This window comes from Poecilia reticulata, linkage group LG6 (genome assembly GCF_000633615.1).
Source record: "Poecilia reticulata strain Guanapo linkage group LG6, Guppy_female_1.0+MT, whole genome shotgun sequence".
NCBI classification, from domain to species: Eukaryota; Metazoa; Chordata; class Actinopteri; order Cyprinodontiformes; family Poeciliidae; genus Poecilia; species Poecilia reticulata.
Window position 1 is genome coordinate 30,664,118 of NC_024336.1, and position 24,708 is coordinate 30,688,825.

General features: G+C 40.4%; 2 protein-coding genes across 11 annotated transcripts in view; both read left to right on the forward strand.

The window, feature by feature from the left end:
- Positions 1-8,973, forward strand: part of LOC103466788 (ankyrin repeat domain-containing protein SOWAHC) — a 43,885-nt gene extending 34,912 nt beyond the window's left edge. For 5 of the 10 annotated variants that reach the window (XM_017305434.1, XM_017305437.1, XM_017305438.1 and 2 more), the window contains 4 exons: positions 27-119; positions 4,519-4,591; positions 8,079-8,174; positions 8,495-8,973. In XM_017305434.1, the coding sequence (XP_017160923.1) occupies positions 27-119; positions 4,519-4,591; positions 8,079-8,174; positions 8,495-8,643 (411 nt within the window). In that variant the 3' untranslated portion in view covers positions 8,644-8,973. The other 5 variants (XR_001776722.1, XM_008412625.2, XM_017305439.1 and 2 more) reach the window with 5 other exon arrangements.
- A 1,336-nt stretch (positions 8,974-10,309) lies between these two features.
- Positions 10,310-24,708, forward strand: part of rpgrip1l (RPGRIP1 like) — a 36,986-nt gene continuing 22,587 nt past the window's right edge. Inside the window, exons 1-3 of the mRNA XM_017305433.1 lie at positions 10,310-10,595; positions 11,378-11,892; positions 22,323-22,598. The gene's annotated coding sequence lies outside the window, so the exon portion shown is untranslated. The remainder of the gene's footprint in view (positions 10,596-11,377; positions 11,893-22,322; positions 22,599-24,708) is intronic.

Sequence of the window (24,708 nt, forward strand, 5' to 3'; positions counted from 1 at the left end):
TTCAGGTGTGTGTGGTTGTGTTTCAGACGGCACTCCACTGGGCAGCAAAGCAAGGCCGTCAGGAGGCCGTGGACATGATGATTCACTCTGGAGCCGACGTCAACGTCCGATCGGTGAGGGTGTGTGAACTGGATGGATGGATGGATGGATTAAATCCTGACGGATTTAATACAGGATCTGCTGGATCTCACTCCTCTTCCTCCTCCGCTCCTCTTCCTCTGCTGATGAAGATGTGCCTGTAGGAGATAATGTTTTCGGCCGGCAGATTAAACCATAGCAGACAAGTCACTTATTGGCTCCATAACTACATAATTAACTTTCTGTCTCCGATCGTTAAGGCCGTAATGGCTCTGATAGAAATGGCCTCTGTTGGAGTCACAGATAAATCAAAAATCAATAATCCATAAAACAGCAAGAAGTCGAGAAAAACGTTTGGGATTCACTGGAGGGTTTCAACAGGATGGATTTTCCTGGTCTGTATCCGTCTGAAGAGACGCCTGAATGTGGGGGAAAAAAGGAAAACAAATCGGGAAAAATTTACGGATTTAATTTAAAATGATAAAGAAAAACTCTGAGATTTGATTCATTACTGGGAAGAATTAACAATAGATGATGGATGAATGGTTAATGGATAAACGGATGGATGCATGGACAGACGGACGGACGGATGGATGGATTAATGGATAAACGGACGGATGCATGGAAGGATGGAAGTAAATGAAAGTTTTATATATTTTATTTCAATGATCTTTTCTTTCTCCCCTTTGCTGATCCGACAGCATGTGAGTTTCTGATCTTTTTCTTTTCTTAAATCTCAGATCCGTGTTGATAATGAAACATATTTTAAATGATCCGAGCCAAAACATTTCCTGATGTTTTCTAATTCTCCGTTTCTCTCCGCTCCTCGCTGAAGGGGGTGAGTCATCCTCCAGTGTCTCCTTACTCTTATAAAAAATAAATTTGTGTTTTAGCTGTCAGCAGGTATACACTGTTCATTTGAATCTAATAAGACACAATAAATTGACATGTGGGTATTTGGACTGCAAATCAGTAGCTGCATTTCTATTGATCGTATAACAGCGAAAACTGGAATTATGGAAATAAATTTGCTCAGTGGAAGCACTTCAATTTCGTCTCTCGTTTTTCAATAGGGATAAGGTGGGGTTTTTTTTGGCTTTGTCAAAATTACTGTATTTGACAAAACTGCAATGGAAACGCTTTTGCATCGCATGAGTCATGTGATCAACAATCGGATGTTGCTACTGGTGGAAACAACGAAGAGGACAACAGGAAGTGGTCGGATGATGGTGGCACACCGTGTTTTTTAATGACTTATCACGTGAACCAACTTTTTCACGTGTGTTTCTTATTTAATGGAAGCAAAATTGTGGGGGTTTTACATTTTTTGGGCAAATTTGTAATGGAGACGCAGCTACTGACATTTTGTGCGGCCAAAGTCTAAAGCTGATTTCTACTCAACAAATTCACCAAATTTCTTTTATTTAAAAGCCTGAAACAAAGTCTCATGATCTGCCAGTATTTGTGCTCTAGCTCTCTTTATTGTTTCTTTTCTGATTCTTTCTTGGGTTCATTATTACTATTTAGGTTAGCCATATTTAGTTTTTCACCTGAATCCATTATTGTTTAAAATGTGTTGCCATATTAGTCCATTCCTTTGTGTTTCGTTTCTTAGATTATTCTTGTCTGTTTCTTCTGCAGTTGAATTTAGTTTCTTTAGATCAGTATTGGCCGCCTTCTCTTGATTGACATAAAAACAAATATCTCTGCCACATCATTTAAAATATATAATATTGTTCTCATGGGATTGGTTTCAAAAAATTTCATCCGTTTTCATCCAACACAGACTGAACGGCTTTGTTCATTCCTCTGCTGCTGTTACTGAAACTACAATTTTAAAACAGAAAATCGGCGTCATCATTCACAACTTCTTCTTTTCACCGATTCAAATTCAACCGGAGAAATCCAGCTCAATGGGAGAAATCCCAGAGATGGGAGATGAGAATCAACTGGAGGGCTTTGGCCAGGCTAGCCTCTCAGCTCTACTGTTGATCAGCCGCAGAATCCAACAAATTTCTGATTGTTTTTGCAAAAACATAAGAGATTTACTGTTGTTGAACGGAGCACAGATCAGACCGGTTTGTGCTCCAGGTGGATGTTTCCTTTTCGGATCGCCGTCTGGCCTTGATGTGGCTCCCAGAACCCCCTGCTGCTGTGGCCTTTAGAGCTGATATTAGACTCAAAGAGCGTCTGAAAACATGAAAGCAGCTCGGCGTTTGAGGAAAATGTCAGATATTTACGTCTTCATGCTGCCTGTCTTCCTTTGACATCCAGACCCTTGAAAGTGGCAGCTAACAGTCGGCCTTCTGTAGCAGCTGTTCGTCCGGAAAAACAAAATCCGTGTTTTAAAAGGCGAAAATGACTCGGTTTCCTCTGATCCAGAGTCGGCTGGTTGTCTCGCTGCTGCTGGGACAGCAGGAAGAGTGTGACGGTGAGGAGGAGTCTTTGTGTTTCCACATCAAACGTCCTCCAGGGCCAAGGCTGTGATGAGAGTTTACCGTGTAATCTACAGACTCGTCTTCCTAATGAACGCAGACTTCCACCTCTGCTTTGAGTCTTCTGTCACCGGAGTCGGGTTTAAACGGCTTTCTGACAGTGAGGAGAGCGTCTGCTCGTCTCTGGCGCTGACAGCAGCTCCGGGTGATGAGCAGCAGGTCGTCAAAAACTACAAACAACCCACGTTTAACACGATACCGGCTCTGAGACGACGAGTTTCTGACAGCGGCGAAGGAAACAAATGGACACAAAGAACAGGAAGTGATCAAATCTGAATCCTGCTGAGTAAAATAACCTCCAGTTGTTTACACTTTATTTAAATATATTGGTTTATTCATACTTTATTTAAATCAGCCAATCAGATTATTCCTGTCCATTTATTTAGTTTCTTTATTTTGCATGTCTTTGCAGTTAGGGCTGGAAAAAACGATTATTTTAGTTATCGATAAATCTGTCAAATATACGATTAATCAGATTCAAAATTTTGGCACATCCTGCAGATTGTTTCAGAAACACATGAAAAGATGTAAACAAACAAATAATTCCTTTTGAAAGTAAGACAAACATTCAAACAATCGTTCTGCAAAAACAATATTGTAAAGCTCGGCTGCTTCTGCTCGACTTCGCATCAATACAGAGTAGAGCTGATCTGGTGATTTATTTATTGGGATAACCAGTTTATAATTGGGTAACAAAATCTGCTTCCTTGGATAATTTCTTCTTTTTGTTGTTTTGTTTTGTTTATCGTGAAATGAGATCATACACCCATTGATATTACATACATTTTGCTCTGATTTTTTCCCCCTCCCATCCTCGTCATTGGATAATTTTTTTAAGAATTTGAACGAGGTGAAGCTAAAATTATACCACTTCAGCAGATTTATTTATGTTTTTCTTTATCTTCAGTAATTACTTCTTTCAAAATTATGTTTTTTCAGCAAATGGCCTTTGCTCCAATTAATTAATCAAATACTAAATTAATATTAGTGATTATTTCATTCATCGATTAATCCAATTGATCGCTTCAGCCCTTTATGAGATAATTTCCAGTATTTGCTGACATTTTTCTCTCCCTAATTCATTAAAAGGATATTAAGACATCGATCCATCCATTTTCTTTCATCCTTGTCCCTCAGTGGGGTCGGGAGGGTTGCTGGTGTCCATCTCCAGCTAGCGTTCCGGGCGAGAGGCGGGGTCACCCTGGGCAGGTCGCCAGTCTGTCGCAGGGCAACACAGAGACACACAGGACACACAACCATGCACACACACACTCACACCTAGGGGCAATTTGTAGAGGCCAATTAACCTGACAGTCATGTTTTTGGACTGTGGGAGGAAACCGGAGTACCTGGAGAAAACCCACCATGCACAGGGAGAACATGCAAACTCCATGCAGAAAGACCGGGGCCGAGAATTGAACCTTCTTGCTGCAAGGCAACAGCTCTACCAACTGCGCCACTGTGCAGCCCGATATTAAGACGTATTTTCATTAACTTCCACTTCTGCAGAAAAAGGTTAACCGGCGTGTTTGTCCCTGAAAGGAAATGATTTGCTATAAAACTTACATGAGAATCATCTTCCTTCAGGCAGTTTTCTGCTCACTTCTGCACCGTTTAAGGTCATGAGCTGAGGTGAAAATCCTGGCTTGGTTAACAAAATGTTTTCCAGAGTCTGCAGGTACTTTTTCTGCAGGAAGCATCTAGTTTGCATATTAATAACTACATTTGAAAGTTATATTTCCATTACTGCTGCAAATATGGAGCTTTGTGTAAAAAATAAATAGAAAAAAGGAAACTGACTTATTTTATCCTGCAGTAAAGGAAGAGTGATTTATTTTACTTGGTACAGTTTTGATTCACTTTAAAATACATTTTTTAGTTTGGTTTTGTAATTGTTGATGTAAATAGAAGAGGTTGGGAGCTTGTCTTGTGTCATTGTTTTCAGGGTTACACCGCTCTTCATCTCGCCTCTATTCACGGACATCAGGAGGTGGTTCAGACCCTCATCAGCACATACAGTGAGTCACACCCAAAAGAAACACATGTTGTATTATTTATCCAAGTTCAAATCAGTTTTAACCTGAAAAAGGCCCTTTGGATGGGAAAACTGATATTTTCTGCTCCACATGTGCTGCTTCTGCAGACTAGACATTCAGAAACATTTTAAGAAACAATCACAGCGTCAGGAGAATATTTTTTCCTCTGCTGTCAGTCTGTTTTCCAGGCAGGTTTTCTTTATATGCACATTTCGAATTGATATTCAGACAGCGAGCGTCAGTCAGCGAGGGATTCTTCATCTTTACGCCTCACAGACTCACCGGCCAGAAGAAAGCACTGATGCAAAGCGCTGCTGCCAACAAAGAGCTCAGATTGACAGTGGAACCTCCTCCACCTCCATTCCTCTGTGCTCCGGTCTCCAGCTGCCTCCATCACGGACCTGGACCATTTACGACACAACCCTGGGATACACATGGATTTATGTGGATACATTGGTTCAAAATTTAAATATCTGGACATCAGAAGAGAGGTTATGTTCAACCAAACCAAATGTAGCAATGCTGGAAGAGCCGAATGCCAGCTGTGAAGCCTGGAGGTAGAAGTGTCGTGGTTTCAGACGCTTTGCTGCAGCAGAACCAAAAGGAAATTGAGGAATAAGTGAGACCATCTGTATGCAATCTAAAGGTGCTCTATTAGGCTTCCGTGAACAGGTCAGGATAAATCTGTGTTACTTACTTATGTTTTTTTTTTTTTTAACAAAATCATTCTTAGATCACGAGATTCTATTTTGAGATGTTTTAGGGCGTCTTGTCTCTTTAAATCTAAATAAGCAGCTGCTGACCACGCCCCCCCCCAACTCAACGTTTACACTCACAGGTGAAAATGGTTGCTAACAGATATGGAATTATGCGACCATACATCTTTGAAAAGCATTAGTAGAGCCTCCTGCACAATCAACAAGAATGCAGTAAGGGGTTTCTGGATGGCAAGTCAACAAAACACGTCTTTTCCAGCAGCCATTATACTGCGGTAAAACCAGCTGACCAAGCATGCTGGTGCTCTGCTGGGGTTGCTAGGCGACGTGGCTTGGCTTTGCTAGAGTGCCTACTGATTTGTGACGTTACATTCTGAAGGTGTTTGAAACGGCTTATTTTCCAGACACCAAATAAAATTATAAGAATAATGCATTTTATATATAAAGCGACACTCAAAGTCCAGTTATAAAGATTTAAAACAGCAACAGTAACAACGAGCACTCAACAGTATCTTTTTGCCAGAAAGTGGCATTTGGGCTACTTTAGAAGCAGTAGAAACCCAAATTGAAGTATAAAAATATGCAAAATGTAAATTTTCGCCTTTAACACATTCAGTGTTTTACAATAATGAAAACAAAGCCAATGGAATTGTCAAGTCAAATTAGGTTTTAAAATGCCAATAAATCCTAGACTATTGTTCACAAAGTCTGTAGGATACCTGATCACAGGAATATTTTTGGAAACACAGATTATTGATACTGTATTCAGATGGAAAACCAGCTTTTCAGTCTTGACTGCAAAGCTCTGACTGTTGCATTATTTCGTCGTGTTTCCACCTCAGCTGTAGGCGGATCTGTTGTTTAACTTTGAGAGTTTTGTGAAGTTAAACTGGGACGCATGCGGCTCGTGTTGATGTCCCACCTGAGGAGGCTGGAGGCTGAGCGGAGCGGCTAATGGTTACCAACGGTAACCGACCCTCGTCATTACCGACACTTTAACTCCCACCCTCATCCTCCCACCAGCGTTAAACACAGTCTCTGCTGCGACTTCAGAGAAATCCAAGCTGCTCTCCGCAGCAGAGAGAGAAGGACGCGCGTCGCTTGAACACACTTTACATGAAACGGGATCTTTAAACTCCAGCTGAGGGAAACTAAACTCTCCACTCCAGCAGTTTCTGTTTTATTTCAGGAAAATTACACCCACCGCTAAAAAGTTAGGAGGAACTCCTCACTTTCAGCTGTGAGATGTTTCAGGGGTTTCATGCTTTCACAGCCAGTTTCAAGTCACCCCACAGCATCTCAATGACGTCAGTAGAGTTGACTTTCTTAATCATCATGCAGCTTTGGTATGTTTTCTTTCATTATAGCTCAGCTTTAGTCTTAAAAGAGACCTATTATGTATAATTCAGATTTTGTATTTTTTTTTATGCTTTTATGCTTCCATCTGATGCTTCTAAAAAAAAAACCCAAGCACTTAAAAAAACTCACGAAGCCGTTTTTTGTCACTAAGTTAATCTTTTTTAGTGTCTGGAAAATGAGCCGTTTCAAAAACCTTCAGAATGTAACGTCACAAATCAGCAGGGACCGGAGCAACCCTAACAAAGCCAAGCCCGTTACCTAGCAACCTCCAGCTGGTTTCAACACTGTATCCTATGTACAATGGCTGCTGGAAAAGACAAGTGTTTTGTTGTTGACTCTCCATTCAGAAACCAGCTGCTGCACTCTTGTTGGTTGTGCTGGAGGCTCCACTTCTGCTTTTCAAAGATGTACGGTTGTGTAATTGCTAATATGTTTGCAGCCATTTTCACGTGCGAGTGTAGACGTTGAGTTGGGGGTTGTGGAACTCATTTGCATTTAAAGTGACAAGAGTCTTTTAAACAGCTCAATATGAAAGGATCAGACTAAAATCTGGTTATTGAAGAATGATGAAAGGTAATGAAAATGATTGTATAGCCCATAGATCTGTCTTAACCTGTTCCAGAAAGCATAATTGGTCACCTTAAAAACTGACCTGGTGCTCGCTCTTCAGTCTATTCACAGACACAATCTGTGTTTATTTCCAGTTTGAAGTTTCCTGGAAGTTTGGAGCTTCAGATAAGCGGACCAGCAGGATCTGGCTCTGCTGGAGTGAACCTGGATGTTGATGCTGTTTTATTCTTCCTGAGAAGCTGCCGCCTCTCCTCCGTCAGAGGAAGGTGTTGACCTGCTCAGCTTCGCGTTTTATCTCTAATTACTCACCGTGTCTGCGTGGTCTCTGAGCTCTTCTCTGAGCCTGTTTGTGGAGGTTGAAGAGGTTTAAAGTGGTTCCTCAGGCAGGCTAACCGTTTGTTAATGAAGGTCAGCTGCAGGCTTCATTATTTGATTGGTTTCAGCTTTTATGACCGCAAAGGCCTGTCTGCACATCATGTAGTGACATGAAGATGGACTTTAGGATCGTTACGTCACTACACTAATCCAAACAGAGCATCCCGCTGTTTCCTGCTCCTCTGTAAAAGCAGGAATAAATTCTTGTTATTTTGTGCTAAATTCCTAATTCAGTCCTAACTTGTTTTCCTTTATGTCAGCCAGACTTCCATGTAATCTGTTACTGCTTCACCTGTTTGCTTTCCAGTCCTTGTTCACTGGCCAAAAAATCTGGGTAAAGTGGACAAATGGAGGATAAGAGATCAAAAAGTCTAAAAACAATAAAGTCAACAGTGTAACTAAAAATCTACATAATCAGACACTTTGATGTGTATTTTTCTCTTCACCAGATGCTAAAACGAACATCAGAGATTACCATGGGAAGACAGCGGTTCAGTACTGGAGCGGCTGCACGGACATCTTCAGCACAGCAGATCCTCACAGAAGTGAGCGAATGATGCTAACCGCTAAGCAAAATTTATGTTTTGGTGTTAATTTGAATTTACTTTTGATCCAAAAATGTATGTGAAAATTCACTTTTTAGTTGATTTGTCTGAAGAAATATTTTGATTTATTTTTATCTTTTTACTTTTTGGATGGATGGGAAGTCACTGGCCCAGTTGGTGTGTTTTTGAAATGATGCCTGTTGTGTTGTGTCAGTGTGTTGTGTTGTTTCTGTGATAGTGCGATGTTGATGTGTTGCTGTTGCGTTGTCTCTCTGTGATACCCGTGTGATTCTGATGTTGTCTGTCGGCCATGTTTGCAGGCAGGACGTTTTTTCCCGGTCGCTGTACGCAGCGCTTTGCTCTTCCATCACTGCGTCTTTCTCGGTCTCGCAGTCAAGGACATCTCCACCTGGAGTTTGGGGCGGTGCACCAGTCAGCGTCCTATGAAGCATTGGACCTTCATGTTTGACTTCCTGCCTGCTGGGTTTTGTTAGTCACCAGAGAACGGTGTGCAGCTTCTGTACATGTAATGATTAATTCTCAACTAGAAAGATATGGAACCTAAATGCAATGCAGATTTTTTTATTTTAAAATCTTAATTTTACATTTAGTTGCACCTTTCATTCTCCGTTTGAACTTAATTATTTTAAATACTTAAATGTTATTACCCTCATTAAGCTCCACAGAAAATTTAACAACCTGTTGTACACAACAGTTTGAAAATAAAGAATTAGACAATTATAAGGCAGTATTTCAAGTGACTATGCCAAGTTTGAATAAAAACTTGTTAAAAAACATGTTTTTCTTTCACCCTCACAAATATTTTCATTAACTTCCTCATCGTCCAGTGGAATAAAATTGGTTATCTGCTTTAATAAGACAGATCGGTGCCATTTGAGGAAATGGTACCAAAAGAAAGAGTGAGCTGAGAATGAAGAGGAGGGAAAAAAATCCAGTCAAAACGACAAATATCTGAGAAGATCAATATGATGAGAACCCAGAAATGTTACACTTTATTTTGCTCAGTGCCCTTTAATCTCTAATATCATGAATTAAAATTACTCTGATTTAGCTGATTTGGGTTAAACTCTTTATAAACCAAGAGCAGAGAAAACCCGACAGCCTCCCAGAGTTCCTGCAGCCGATGTTTGCTCCTCCTTGTCTTCTACTGGTTAAAACCAAATAAACTTCCAGATCCTCTTTGTTTTCTGCGGACTCTGAACGCCGCTCAACGGAGCATGTTATTGCAGAGCATGCCAACCCTGCTGATAAATGTCCCCGTCCAATTACAAGATGTAATAATTCTGCACTCGGCCTGGTAATGAGGTCTAATGCCGGGCCCCTGTGATAATTCCCGGCCGGATGCCAGCCTGATCAGATGTTGAGCTTTGTAATTAGACTGGCAGAAAATCATTATTTGGTGTTCAAATCGAAAATGAGGTTGGTGAAAGTCAATTTGGCTCGGCTCTGTGAAGCGTAGACAAGAATTTAATGATTTAATTACGGCTCTAAGCTGCTTGGATGAGAGTCGAGCTGAGACTTTAGCCGGTCGGCTGCATCCTGGCGGCCGGAGCTGAACCGACGGATTTCTTCAGGTTCAGGGATGTCACCGAGGTCAGACTGCGGACCCATCTGCCATGCAGTTTTAACATCTGTTTCCCGACTGGCTAAAAATAAAGCATTTTTGCTTATTTGTGTTGTCTCTTCTGCTGGTGGCCATAAAAAACACTAAAATATTTGAGTGAATTGAGGCCTGTTCCATCTAACACAGAAAAGATTTGGGTGTCATGTGAATTATGACCACTGACAGGAAACCTGCTAATTAATCATCATTAGATTCAGGTGTTGAACCAGAAATACCTGAAACTTTTGACACTAACAGTAAGTTGTTGACATAGGCTCCAGATTTCCACCCAGTTAATCATCGACTGGATGTTCATCTTCAGCTGACCCAGATGCCACAGCAGACACTCAGAGGTCCACAGGAGATTATGAAGATTTAATTTGCTAAAGGAATACACAATTAATTATAACAACAACAAAAAAAGTAATTCAGATGTAAAAGCAATTCAATAAAAACACAGTAAGGCTGTTTAGTTTAGATAAATAAAAAACTGCTACCCGGAAGTCACCATGTTTACGCTGCAATGCAACAACATGGCGACGTTCGTGTTTCGGATGCTAGGTGCTAACAGCGATAGCTCCGACCAGCCAGAACAGTAACTTTTGCGCAATAAGTAACGATCAGTTGTGTCAATTTAAACTGAAGCGTGTTGAAATATGAAGGAATGAAGAAACGAAAAGAGGAAATAATCAATGGAGAGGAAGATTTGGTCGAAAAATCTATTTATGCCTCTGGTGCTTGGAAATGCTAACCTGACTGTAGCAAAACATTCCAGTTTTTAACTCAAGCTGTTTACGGTAAGCTTCCGGATCAAAACTTTTTCTCAAATATATTAGAACAGTGTGCTATGAAGACTTAAAGATGCTTCAATGCCACTTTAAACATCCATTACCTATTTCTCAATTTGTTTTGATTTAGCATTAGCTCCTGCTAATTGTGTTAGCGCTAGTTAATATTGTAAACATCAGATCACAATCTGATTATTGTTTCTTTCAACAGATAAATTGTGCAGAACAGCATATAAACATTTTTTTCACTTGCAAATGTTTTCTTGGTGAAAAATATAAAGAAATACAATTTCTGAAGTAATGAGTTTTTACATATCACAATGCTTTTGGGTTAATAGGACTGGGTCATAATTTGAACATGAAGTGCAGAACTAATGTTGTTTCAAGCCAGCTTCATGCTTCAATCAGAGTGTAATTAGTGAAATGAGAAGAATGGTCTTCTAATTTTTCTACTGATGAATCAGTTTATGTGCACATTTGTTTGACTTTATGAGATGTAAAGATGTAATTTAGTGCCAGTTTTCCCATTAACCTATTAAACTCTCCCTTTCTAGTTATCATAAGCAAATAAATACAAATTCACAAATTACAGGTGTTTGTGTATTGGTAAAAATCAGTTTCTGTCTCTTTCAACAAAATCTTTGTTGTTCAAAGAAGCATTTTTATTTTAGTTATTTTTAGAACTCACCTTTTTGTTCAAAGAAGTCAGCTATTAGGCATTGCTAAATGTATTTGATAGTTTGATAAAACTCAAATTTCATCATAACCATAACCATTTTTTCTGGTTCCAGGCAGGACAACCATCATCCCGATGAAGAGTAGATAACAGTGAATTCATAAAGCGCTCTCTGTAGATCCTGACTGTTACACCTTCAGTTAAAACAAGCTGTCGGGATTCCCACACCTCCTATCCATCCAAACTTCTTAGGCCTTCCAAGGCCAATTATGGATTTACCTGCTGAGGAAAACAGCTGTTGTTGCCTCAGCTTTCTTATTCATGTGGAAGTTGAGCAGCAGCGAACAACCTGGGAAGGAGAGGAGAAGGCCATGAAATATTCACCCTGACAATAAACAGTCCCAGGACAGACATGAACAGGAGACAATGAAAGAAGATGGATTTTGTTTTCCATGGAAGAACAAAGAAAAACCATATTGGAGTTCACTGTAAAATCAGTTGGTAAACAGAAGTTTATTGACTGCAGGACGAGTCCAGAAGAACAACAGCCGCTGATGAAATGTTGGATGGTGTAGAAAATGCTTCACCCTGACTGATTTCCAGTAAGAGAACAAAGCTTAAGATGTTCAGGTAGGATGATTTAATACCATGTTCCAGCTCTGAAAACTGATTTATGTCCCATAATATAAATAATCAACAAGTTTTCCAGCCTCATGTAGCTGCAACCACTGTTAGAGGAGTTCAGTGCCGGCCTGGCTGTCGTCCTTCGTGCCCATTGCAGCTTCTCTGAGTTGACCTTCCAAACTTTGTTCCTGGATCCAGCAGTTATCATGCTGTCCATCACCAGTTTATCTGGCTTTATGACCTCCAGATGTTCTTCAGTGGAGCTGGCATCCACAGGGTCACCCTCCTAATGATCCTTGCCAGATTCTGCAGCCACCACATCACTCTTCAGTCCTCATTGAATTCTCCTAGTCACCCTCCAGAAACTCTTCTTTGGCTCCGATATCCTCCTGTTTGCTAGCCAGAATATTGTAATTGGGTCTGACCTTTTCTTGATCCACTTCCAGAGATTCTCTGTTGGATCAGACCAACTTCTGGTTAGCCGTTAGGGACTAGACTCTTCTGACCCCCCAGACGCTCCCTGTTGAGGCTGGTACCATTCTGATCTTTTTCCATAAATTGTTGTTTGAGTCCAGCCTCCTCTGATGGGTAAAGTATCTGTCCCATTGTTCTCCAGAAATATTGGCCCTGGCCTTCTCCGTGTCATCCTTGAGAAACTTCCCATTGGAAGTTTCTCAGAAACTTCCCATTGGAAGCTTCTGAATCATTTTGCAGAAACTTTCCTTCAAGGTCACCTGAGGAATGTCCTTCGGCTTTCCTGATCTCTTTTCGGAAATCATTTATTGGATCTGGTCTCCTTTGGTCACCATGCAGAGACTCACCATTGGCCAAGGTGCTCTTTATTGGGTTGAGCCTCTTCTGTGTCCAGCCTATGGGTCACCCACTTTAGATGCTGTTGGGTATGGTCCACTTCTGATTGCACCCCAGAAGCTCTTCATTGGACCGGCCACTTCTGTGTCGCCATTGAAAGACTTGCTACTGACTCCCATTAAGAAGCAGTTGGAAAAATCATGGTACCAAGAGAAAGTACACAGAAGAATACTGTGCAAACTCCATACAGAAGGTCCTGCCTTGACCTATAAGGCCGAAACATCAGTCTGAGATCAAATTTAAACCAAACATCAGAGTTCTGCTGCAGTGCATCGAGGAAACATGATTGACAGATCCTATCCAAAGTTAAAAGTGGGGGGGAAAAAAGAGGTGCAGCTTCTTGACTTTCATTGTAAGAAAGCCTTGCTCTGAAATACTTCTCCTTTTCATCAGAGAATGATTGTACAACAGACTGATTGTGAAGATAAAGGCAAACAGAGAAGATTAAGAGCGATCTCTGAGGATCTTGTTTTCAGAGACTGATTCAGTGATATGATGATGAGCCTCAGGCTGCCGCTGCATGTTTACATTTAAACCACTCGTATTGTTAAACTACAGTCACCTGAGGACTGGCAGCTTCAGGCGTCTTGCTCCTTCGCTGCTATAAATGTAATGAAATTCACTCAGCATTTTGTTTAAAATGATGAAAAATGTGCACATCAGAGTTGACTAGTCTGCAGTGTTACTGTTTCTAAAAGGTGCTGTGTTCACACTTGCAGCATATTTGCATCAGTGTACATTCAGAGACCCACTGAGCCTCCTCTCCACTGCTGCAGCTAATTAATCAAAGAAAACAACGAAGACAGTGTGAAACGTGGCTGTCAAACGGCTCTCCAGCACAAATGCCAAACACAAAAAGAGTCTTCAGCCGCCTGTCACCTCTTCTCTCTCTATCACAGCCAAACGCTCGTCAGGGGCCATTTACTTCTTTATCTAATAGAAATAAAGCCCCAGCCTGCGTCTCATTCCTGTGCTGGCAGCATGTGAAGGTCTCAGGGGCTTCCCAAGAGGAACCAAAGGCATGATGGTCCCGGTGTTTGTCTCAGAATGATGGCCGGCTTGCTGCTTATCGGAGCTCTGTTAAATGAATGAGGTCGTTATCACTGAAAGGCAGAGCTGAGAGCCACAGTCTGACAAAGCCCAGCATCTCCAGCTCCGATTTGCTGATGGAGGAGAATAAGAGGGGAAGTTATTCATTATGGTAATGAGTTCAAAGAACTGTATTCATGCTGCTTCGCCGTCTTTCCTCATTCTAGAAACGGCTTCCATGAAAAACCACAAATATTTGCAACCAAAGTCCCCAGGTTGAGTTGTTGATCTGCACAAACATTTCTTGGAAAGATGTGTAGCAAAAGTGTCATGAATGTAGTAGGCATAGCTTAGATTATTTTTTATTTATCTAAACAAATTTACATCTTAAAGCAGCATCAGCCAAAAAAATTGCCAAAAAAGAGGCAAAGAAACATATTTTCAACAGTAATGTCATCCTAGAGGGCTGTAACCCAAAACCTGGAGCACACACCTCCAAATTGTAGCTAGTCTCACAGCAATTTGCATCACAAAGCCTGGATGAAATCTAAAGAGGAACGCACTCCTCCAAATTGTACCTAGGTCTTGTGATACAAACTTTTGTGAGATAGACAAGTGATTTGCAATTGCAGTCCTCGAGGGCCGGTATCCTGCAACTTTTAGATGTTTCTCTGCTTAAATACACCTGAGTCAAATAATCTGGTGATTAACAGAACTCTGGAGAGCTGAGTGGTGATTCAGACATCTTAAAGTTTGAGGATGCTGGTCTTTGAGACATGGAGTTTTAGAGTCCTGAATTAGAAAGGAAAACCTTGGCACTGGATTCAATAAGGAGGACTGAGACATTGCATTTAAAATGGCAGGCTTGTTGTTTTGAGCTTTGCACAGAAAGCGACACCTTCACCTGTTTCTTCTCCTGCTGTCTAAAGCTGATTAAAATACTGATGCTGTCTTCTTGTTCCAGCAAGACTGAAACTGATGGTGGAGGTGCAGAAACATTAAAATTCAAAGAAACAAATTAGAAGTGAAACCAGCAGTTCAGTTTTTCCTGCATGTCATGTTCTGATACAGGGATTTCCACAATGTGGTCATATGAGACTTTCAGAATGATTTTGTGCTTTTCACCACTGAGGTTTATGGATACAGATTTGGCCTGTGAACATTGGAGCACCTCAGGGGAGTGTACTCGTCACCTTTCCTTTGTCCTCCATGCATCTCAGACGTCCAGTACCAGAGAGCTGGTGGACTACTTTACACCTTTCCTGCCAACACCCATTATTATTTACAACAACTTTTAGAAGCAACATCTAAAATATTTTTGTGTCATCGAGGAAAGTTCAGCTCACACATGGTGTGCAGGAAAACATCTAACCATTGTAAGAGTAATTGTACTTGGCGATTAACAAAAGGAGTACAGTGTCGTTTCAACCTTCACTCTGATGGGACACTTTTTAAGAGCCGATCTGTCTTCTGTCAGAAATGTTTTATGCATCACGAAGAGCAGAATCGAAGAACGACGACCACAGATGAAGTACGTGGGAATCAAACTTATAACCTATACCTTGTTTGCACTTGTATCATCTGTGAAATGTGAGTTTTGGAAACTTGGTAATGACCTCAGTGTGTTATTGTTTGTGTTTTTAACACATTGATGTCATAACCACAGTGCTGCTTTCAGTTCTGTTGTCTATTTGTTTATTAGGATTAAATTTAGAGCTGTTTATTGTGTCGTCCTTCTACTAGATACTTAAATTATCCTCAAAAAATAAATATTTCAGGTTTACAATTCTTCTACCAGATACACCAAGAGAAATTAGAGGAGAGGTAAACTGGAAAACTGAACTGTATCGGATTCAAAAACAGGCAAACAGACTTAATTTGGAGGATAAGGAAAGATAGAACAATAGCCTGACATTAAAACAAGGTCAAACCTACAGGAAACAATAAAATTAATCCATTTCAAATAAAACAGGTTGAGACAGAAACTAACCAGAGACCCAACAGGAACTTTACACCCAGCAGCACAGAAAACCAAGGCTGACCTGACTAAACCACGAGATATTTACAGACCATGACATCACAAACTAAAATTGATTTATTTAGAAAACTGCTGCCGACCAAAGGTTCCCATATATCACCACAAACACCTCATGCTGTGAGGCACGGCGGTGGAGGACTGATGGTCTGAGGTTATTCTGCAGCTACCATTGAAACGACCAAAAAATCCCCAGCATACCAGAGCGTGGTGGAGTCAAAAGGCCATCTACCTGAGAGCTGAACCTTGGCCCAAACAGAACATCAGTCAACAGAACAACAATCCCAAATACAGCAGCATTACTGCAACAGAGCGGGTCAGAAAGAAGGGAATCAAGAACGGTCCAATCAATGTTCAGACCTGATAGAACTGCAGTGTCAGGACATTGGTGCCCCGAAAGGTCCGCCCACCTTTCGTTTTATTAATTTAATATTACAGGACTTACAAGGCGATCACCAGAAAACTACGACATGTTGAATAACCAGAACCGTTTAGCACCACATACACTAAAGATCTGCTGCTGTTGTTTCAACCTTCAGACCTCTCAGGTCTTCTGGATCTGTTCCGCTCTGAATCCCCAGAACCAGAACCAAACACGGAGAAAGAGCATTCAGCTTATAGGCACCACGAATCTGGAACAAACTTCCAGAAAACTGCAAAACAGCTGAAACACTGAGTGCCTTTGAATCTAGAGCAGGGTTGTCAAACTCATTTTAGTTTTGGCCCCAATCAAGATCATGGATGCTCTTAAAGGGCCGGTTGTTCCAGAATGTATTGATGAAACCTGTTCACAAACTGTTATATCAATGAATTCTTAAAATTTTATAATATTATTGAACATCTTTTCTGTCCCTCCAGGATTTCAATACTTTTTGTGATTTGTTTGCAATAAAAATCAAAGTGTTTGTGGTACTAATTTGGAAATATTTGCGCTTATTTATGACGATAAATGCGACATTTTATTACTCGCTGCACAGATCAAATCTGACATCAGCTAAGGCTGAAGCAACTGTTTAGTACAAGAAAGTTTTTGACAATTTTTGAGAAAAATCTGCACTAATCTCCCCAACTATGTTTTAGTACAAAAAAGTGGGGATTTGTTGATTTTGCGTCCATTTCCACGATAATTCTCAAGGAACTGGAGGGAGTGATTGATATAATTAGGCAGTAAACAGGTAAAAACTGCATTGATTTGATTGATGACATAATATTTCAGCACACTTAGTGTTTAGTCTAGAGTTTCTTTTGGTTAATAAATGAAACATTAATCAACAATCTGATGTATAACGAGGGAAAATGTAACATTTCAGTTGTTGACTGTTTTATGACTTTGTATTTTTGGTTTTATGATGTAAAGCACTGAAATGTGCTACACAAATAAAGTTTAAATTTAAATTAGCGGCCTTGCTCCAGATCCAGGAGGTTTTCCGGTGTTAGCTCACCACATGTCACCATCTCAGCTGTTTAATTACTCCTCAGCCTGATAGCCAGTTAATATTCGCTGTCCCCCCCACCAGCTCAGAGTAATGTGAGCTGATGGGGTGTACACACCTCTGCACCCTGCAGACCATCCCGACTCGCTCCACCTGCTCCGAGTCTTCACCGCCATTTTTTATTAACCAAGCAGCAGCGTGGCGTTATTGATTTTGGCAGAAAAATCCAGAAGAAGAAGAAGAAGAGCTGAGTTGTTGTCTCAGAGAGGAGCTGTCACATTCCACTAATGAAACACTGGATCTGTTTGTTTTCCCTCCACACGCCTCACATGTCACATCCGGCCAAACACCGACTCCATATTAATGGAGCTAATTAACTCTGCTTCTGTCAGCTATCGGCTGCTAACCGAGGTGACAGCGAGGAGCTGAAGGCTGCTAATAACTCAGGAGGATAACAATGGCTGACAGCGAGGAGGAGAACGAGACCTGTCCCATCAAATCCACTTATCTCTCCGAAGGAGGGGAGAGAAAACAGCCAATCTGCTCTTAACGGCGCCTTATTGGCAGCAGCAAGTGGGCCTTTATTCACCGCCGCTCAGAGAGGCTCTAATGATGAGGAGCGGCCCTGCGAGGCAGGGGAAGATAAGTCCCCAGAGACCCCGGGAGCCCGGCACCCTGATTCAGGACACATTTATCTGAGCGCTGTCGCTCTGTGGAGTCAGGAGGCCCAGCTGCTGAATCAGGGGCCCGTAATTATCAATCATGGAGGAGATGGAGAGCCGCACGGGAGGCGTTTTCATAAAGAGGTGCTTAGGGCCGCGGAGAGGTGGGTGGGATTAAATCAGAACGATATGAATGCTGAGAGATCCACCCTTCACATCACAGTATCATCCATCTGCTGATGGATTCTGTTTTTTCTGTTTCTCACTCGAAGTGATTCGCTCAGAGACGACAAACAACCGAGACAGAACAAGAAAATCTGAGCGAGATTAAAGGGGCGCTGTTGTGTGTTTTCCAGGCACATTGTGCTATTTTATTGCTCAATCGAGTAACAATGGCACCTTCACTTATTATGAAAATATTAAAGATACAGCTCTGGAAAAAAAAGAAGAGCCCACTGCCCTGAACCCCATCGAAAACCTCGTGGTTATTCCACCAAATACTGATTTCTGAACTCTTCCTGAGTTAAAACAGCATTGTTGTATCTAGACGAATATTAACTTGTTTTCTTTGCATTATTTTAGGTCTGAAAGCACTGCATCTTTTTTGTTATTTTGACCATTTCTCATTTTCTGCAAGTAAATACAAAATTTTATGCTTGGATTTTCAGAGGCATTTTTTTTAGTAGTTTATAGAATAAAAGAACAATGTTAATTTTACTCAAACGTATGTCTATATAAAGTAAAATCAGAGAAGCTGATCATTTTAAGTGGTCTCTTAATTTTTTCCAGAGCTTTATATATCAAATATGACATAAAATAAATCTGACGTCATAATTTAACGTCTTGAAATTGGGCCTCTGTCGCTTTAACCCTTGTGCGTGTGAGGACTGTGGCAAATGATACAAGTTTTACATGTGTGGGGTCGGTTGGACCCCATTTATAAACACAGGGGTTAAAAACTTCTGCTCTGGAAACTGAATCATTCCAACGTAGGTCCTCTACTGACGCTTTAACAACATTTTACGGTGCATAGCTTATATAATGAGCTCAGCAGATGACCAATTCCACCAGGTATTCGCTAATTACTGCTGACTAGTCTGAAGGAGCGGCTCTGTGAGATGGAGGCTTGAAAACTGCAGCTCTGAGGAGGAGCTGCGCCTTGAAGGCGGGGCTAGGTCCACCCAGGCTGAATGGTTGCCATGGAGATAGAAGTATTTCTCAAACATGCATTAAAGAATCAAAGCAGCACTACAGATATGTTTCTGATGAGGGAATAACATTAAGAAATGATGTAAAGCTCAAAAAAGTAAATTTTAAATGACACTGCCCCTTTAAGACTTTAAAGGATCAAAGTTCTTTAACCCTGAATCAAATGGCTTCATTGCAAATATACAAAATCTTACCAAGTAATGTCTAGTTTCTAGTTCAAATATCTTTATATATTTGAAATATGACAAAAATAACATTTTCAGTAAGAAAAAAGAGCTTGTTTAAAGTAGTTTCACTGGCAGATTTATCCACTTATATTATCCTTAACATAGTGTGACAAACCTCATCGACCTGCCTGAGACTTTTTAAAAGGTGCCTCAGCGTCAGGAAGTCATTAAAACATCCAGCTACAATTGAAAGTTAAAATATGTCTCTGCTCCAACATGAATAAGAAGATTTAAACGCCTTCTGGTCCTCACTGGGAGGAAATTCAGAGTTCAGTCGCAGGAATCGCACTGAACCCAAATCCTTGAACACTGATCTGATCTCAGCACAACAACGATGTAATCTCAGCTCTCAAAATAAGAGCATCAAGTGTGTGTTTAACTGAGAGTAAACGGCTTTCCCGACTCCTGCAGCTGCATCCAGATGTGACGGATGGGAAAGAGGAGAGAGGAGACGGCTGGCAGCCGGCCTGATTAGGACGAGAGCAGCCGAGTGGAAAACTCATTAAACTGGATATAAGCCTCTTAATCAAATCAATAGCCAAAGTAACTCCAAACTGATAAGCGTTATCAAAGCTGAAGTAAAGCTGCCGCCTTCTCGCATTTTAATTATGATGAGGGAGACTTAAGAGTGAAAAACAGACGAGAATCCAAATGTTTGAAGGAGCCAAAGAGGACAACAAATACTGAGAATGACGTGCAGACTGCTTGAAAAGGAGAATACATCATTTATACTGAAATAACACAAAAGTATTTTAGTCTAGTTTCTAATGCCCACATCTTTGTGCACTTGAAAAAAAAAGACCAAACTAACTTACAAGAAACTTTTTTGCAAGATCCAGGAGCTTGCTTCAAGTCAGTTTTGATTACAGATTCTTTATAATACATTTTATTTGTTGTTCTATTTGCTTTGTTTATTTATTTTGGTCATTAAAATGTCTTCCAGTTCCAGTATTAGATATTCATTATAATGCTTATTGATCTTTGAGAATGTATTTTTGCATTATTATGCCATTACCATTATATTTCCTGAAAATAGTCTCAAAATAACAAATGTATTGTTTATCGCAATAACTTTATAAATTTATCGACCAGTAAATTTTGTTATCGTGACAGGCGTCTTCTTCGTCATTTCCGCGAGTAGTAACATCCGGTCGTTGATCATGTGATGCGAAAAAAGGGATTTTTTTTTTTTATTCCATATGCCCGAAAAACCCACATTTTTTAGTTTTTTGTTTTTTTTTTTCGTAAAATTGGCGTGTTTCCGTTAACCAAATTAATTTTCGTAAATAGTCAATGTAAACGCTGCTATTGTTGGCGGATGAGCTGGTGGAGACATGCAGTCACCTCGCTGCCTGTGCAGATGTTTTTTTTTTGTATTTGCATTCTTCTTGTGAGTATCACACACACACACGCACGCACGCACGCACGCACGCACACACACACACACACACACACACACGCACGCACACACACACACACACACACACACACACACACACACACAAACAGCCGCAGCATCTGTCAGCTTCCCCTCCATCTTTTCCCGCCGTTCAGAAGCAGCTGCAGCCGCTCGGGGATCCGGAAAGCCCTCTGTGCTGTAATTAATTGAGGGGAGATTACACGCTCCTCCAACCATGTAGTCTGTCATCAGAAGCCATTACACATTGATATTAGACGCTTCTCCACGGTGTCAACAGCAATTTGGAGGGCAGCTCAGGCTGAGTGGGTGTGAAAGTTTAGACCTGATGTGCGCCGGGGCCAATTTCCGGACACGCGTGTGTTGGGATTGAGTCTGCAGGTGTATTTATAGCAGAGAGGGGTCAGCGTGCTCAAAATGCAACGGCCACAACAGATGGGTCAGAATAATTCACTCCAGACTAGAGATTAGAGTTTATATTCTGAGTGCATTCAGCTTTTCTGCTCTGTCAGTCTGGCTCATTTACATGCAAACAGCTTGTTCATACTTTCTATTAAAGGTTTCATTGTGCATATCTTAATATATATGTGAATAACAATGATTAGTATTTTTTTCCATATTTTTAATATTCATTTTTCTAGAATGTCCTTGTTTATGTATTAAATTAGCTAAAATATGTTTGTTTAAGCTGAGGTGAACCGGAACTCCAAATGGCCAAAGTCGAGGTCTGGCATATGGGAAGACGAAAGTGCCACAAAACTAAATGCAAAATTAGAAAATAAATGTAAACAAAACTGGATAATAGTATAGTAAATTTAAAAACAACAACAATAAATTAAACACAAAAATAAAATGATTAGTCAACTATTTAGTTGGGTAAATAACCAAACAGATCTGTACATTGCGTCAGTGCTTAGACAAAAACACAAATAATTTAACAGGTTTGAGAAATGAATATATAAAGAAACTCATTATTTAAGTTTTTAAATAAGTAAATTAATAGATTAGCTAAAATTAGTTAGCTTAATCTAACTAATAAATAGCTAGTTGAGTTAGCTAGATAGCTGTTAAATAAATAAACTCATGAACTTTTTAAATAAATAAATACATTAGCTAACTATTTAACAAATAAATTATTTAACTGTTTGATAAATAAACTAATTAATTAATTATGTAACTTTAAAAATAAACCATTTAAACAAACCTTCATTATGTATAGCACTAAACGTTTGCACATCAAGATTTGTTGAACTAAATGCTTACATGTTTGAAATTATGAGTATGGAAGAAGATTAGGGCCGCTGCAAAAATAATAATTCGAACCTTTTCTCTCAGAATTCTGTCTTTTTTCTTGAAATTCAAAAGTCTTAAATCCCTATTCCTATATATGAGATAATTCTGAATATTAAAGAAAAGAAAGAGCAGCTGTGTGTCGTTTTATTTTTTTAATAAAACCATTAAACCAATATTTCTATTTTAGATACAGATTATCTTACAGTTGCAAACCAACTGAGCAGAAACAATAAATCACATGTTTTTGCTGCTTCCTCTCAGAAACGTGTTTGACTCCAGAAATCCTGATATGGATCTGAATAATTAACTCCAGCTGAGTGCAGAGGAACCCCGGCTGCAGGCGGTTTGTTGGCGATGTTTATCTGATTGTAACGCCTTACTTTTCGGCGGAGAAAGAGAGAGAGAGAGACGGCAGAACAAAAGCAGCAAAGTGACACGGAGCAGCAGGGAAGACGAACGGATTGGAGGAGATTTATCTCCCAATAAGGCAGAAACAAAGAGGACTTCTTCTGTTCTGACGTATTTACTCCTAATGAGGTGAGTGACCCTCCCTCTGAAGTCCCGCTGATTAAACACCGAAACCAGCAGAATAATGGGATTAAACCAGACAAATACAAGGAAAAACAAACCAGAGCTTCACTTCATTGTGATTCACATTTGAATTGGATTTAATAAATTTCACGGTTTGGTTTTAATCTGCATTTAATAATCATTACAGTTTATTAAAGACGCAGAATCCCTGAGCTGTTAGAGGCTCAATCTGCAGTAATTATGTTAAAACAAAATGGCTGCCTGTTGGCTCAGGAAACTCCTGAATCATCAGCTGCTCAGATGGAAACATGGCTGGTGCTCATCGCCACGGCAACAGCCCAACAGGAAGTTACCTCACGGAGAAGTTCCTCTCAGATTCACCATCAACAGGATGGAAGAGAAGATGGATAGATGGAAGGTGGAGGGCTGGATTCAAAACTCCATCCATCCATCCATCCATCCATCCATCCATCCATCCATCCATCCATCCATCCATCCATCCATCCATCCATCCATCCATAAGTCGTTGAAAAGCACCAGTTTTATAATTATTCATCTTTTTCTGGTTGATTTTATTTGAAAACTTTCAGACTCTCAGACGAAGACGTCCTCACCTGAGCAGGTTGTCACCCACAACAAAAATCAACGTGTCACTAAATCAGTAAAATGGACAGAAGGTGAAGATCTAATTGATCTGAATATTTACCGGGAGTTTGTTACTGGTTGTTTCTTGCCTTTAAACGCAGAATATGAAACTGATTTCTTCTGTTTGTCAGTGACAGCTCCTTTAAATCAGAACACCGGCTCCTCCCGTACCGACCGTAAATAAAACATTAGTGAGTTAAAGCTGCGGCTGTAATTGGTTCAGCCGCGACGGGAGACGGGTTTCCAACCTGACACGCAGCGGAGGTAATTACACCTGAACGCTGCGCCGCAGACTGGCCGACATGTCGTCACATCTCCAGCGCTGACGGCGGGATGAGAGGCGACGACAGAAACACTGAGCCGCGCTGACAGCGGAGTAAACAAACACCATTCATCTGTCCTCACCGGAGGAACAAGCTGACCTTTTTTAACTCCTTAGACAATTCAGCAGGGAGCGATTTAAACATTTCAAAGTTTAATCGGCTCCAATTTGAAGTGTTTTCTTCTTAACTGACACCTTTGTCTTGTTTCAACCCTCCATCATGATCCCCAGGAGGAGCAGATTAAACAATTTAGCAGCAGATCGTCTTTTCATGAGTCTGACTGCACACTTAAAAGATGGTTTGAAAACACAAAGCAGAGAGATGACCTGATGACCTCATCCAGCACATTAAAAGGAGTGTAGATTTCTTGATATGACGAAACGTCTGTCGTCTTTTTTGGGAGGAAGTGAGAAGTCTCTGCAGGAGTTCATGCTATTCATGTCTGCGGACCTGAAGGCTTGACTTGTTAAAAAGACGTTTTGGTGTGTGTGTGACTGACGGTGAAGACGTTACTGCATGATCTCAGTTTAGTTTTGTTTCCAAGAGCAGGCGGAAAAAGCCACAGAGCGGACATGATGCTATCAGGACGTTTCCATTACAAATGTTCTCAGAGATATTCCAGTAATGTAAAAAAAAAACTTACCAACTAAAAACAGAAACAATGTAAATCACATGATAATACATTTGTTCATAATAAGTCATTAAAATCATACCGCACCATCATCCTCCAACTACTTCCTGTTGTCTTTGTCTTTTCCGCCTGTAGTAACATCCAGTTGGGAAAAAATGGTTTCAATTGCAGTTTTTCAAAATACACTGATCTTGATTTGGCTGAATACTCCTTCCTTTCAGTGTTAAAACATTCTAGCGAAAAATACGAGCTTCTTCAAAATTTCCATGTCATCATCCTCCAACTATTTCATGTTGTCTTTGTCGTTTCTGCCAGTAGCAACGTCTGGTTGTTGATCACATGGCTCTTGTGATCAGAAAAAAGTGTTTCCATTACAGTCTTACAAAATATTCTCATTTCAATACATCCCACCTCATCTTAGTGCAGAAAACTTTTCATTGAAAAATGTGAGATTTTGTTTCAGAAACTGGCGTGTTTCCATTAAGCTAATTTATTGATGCAGTAAATGGAAACGCAG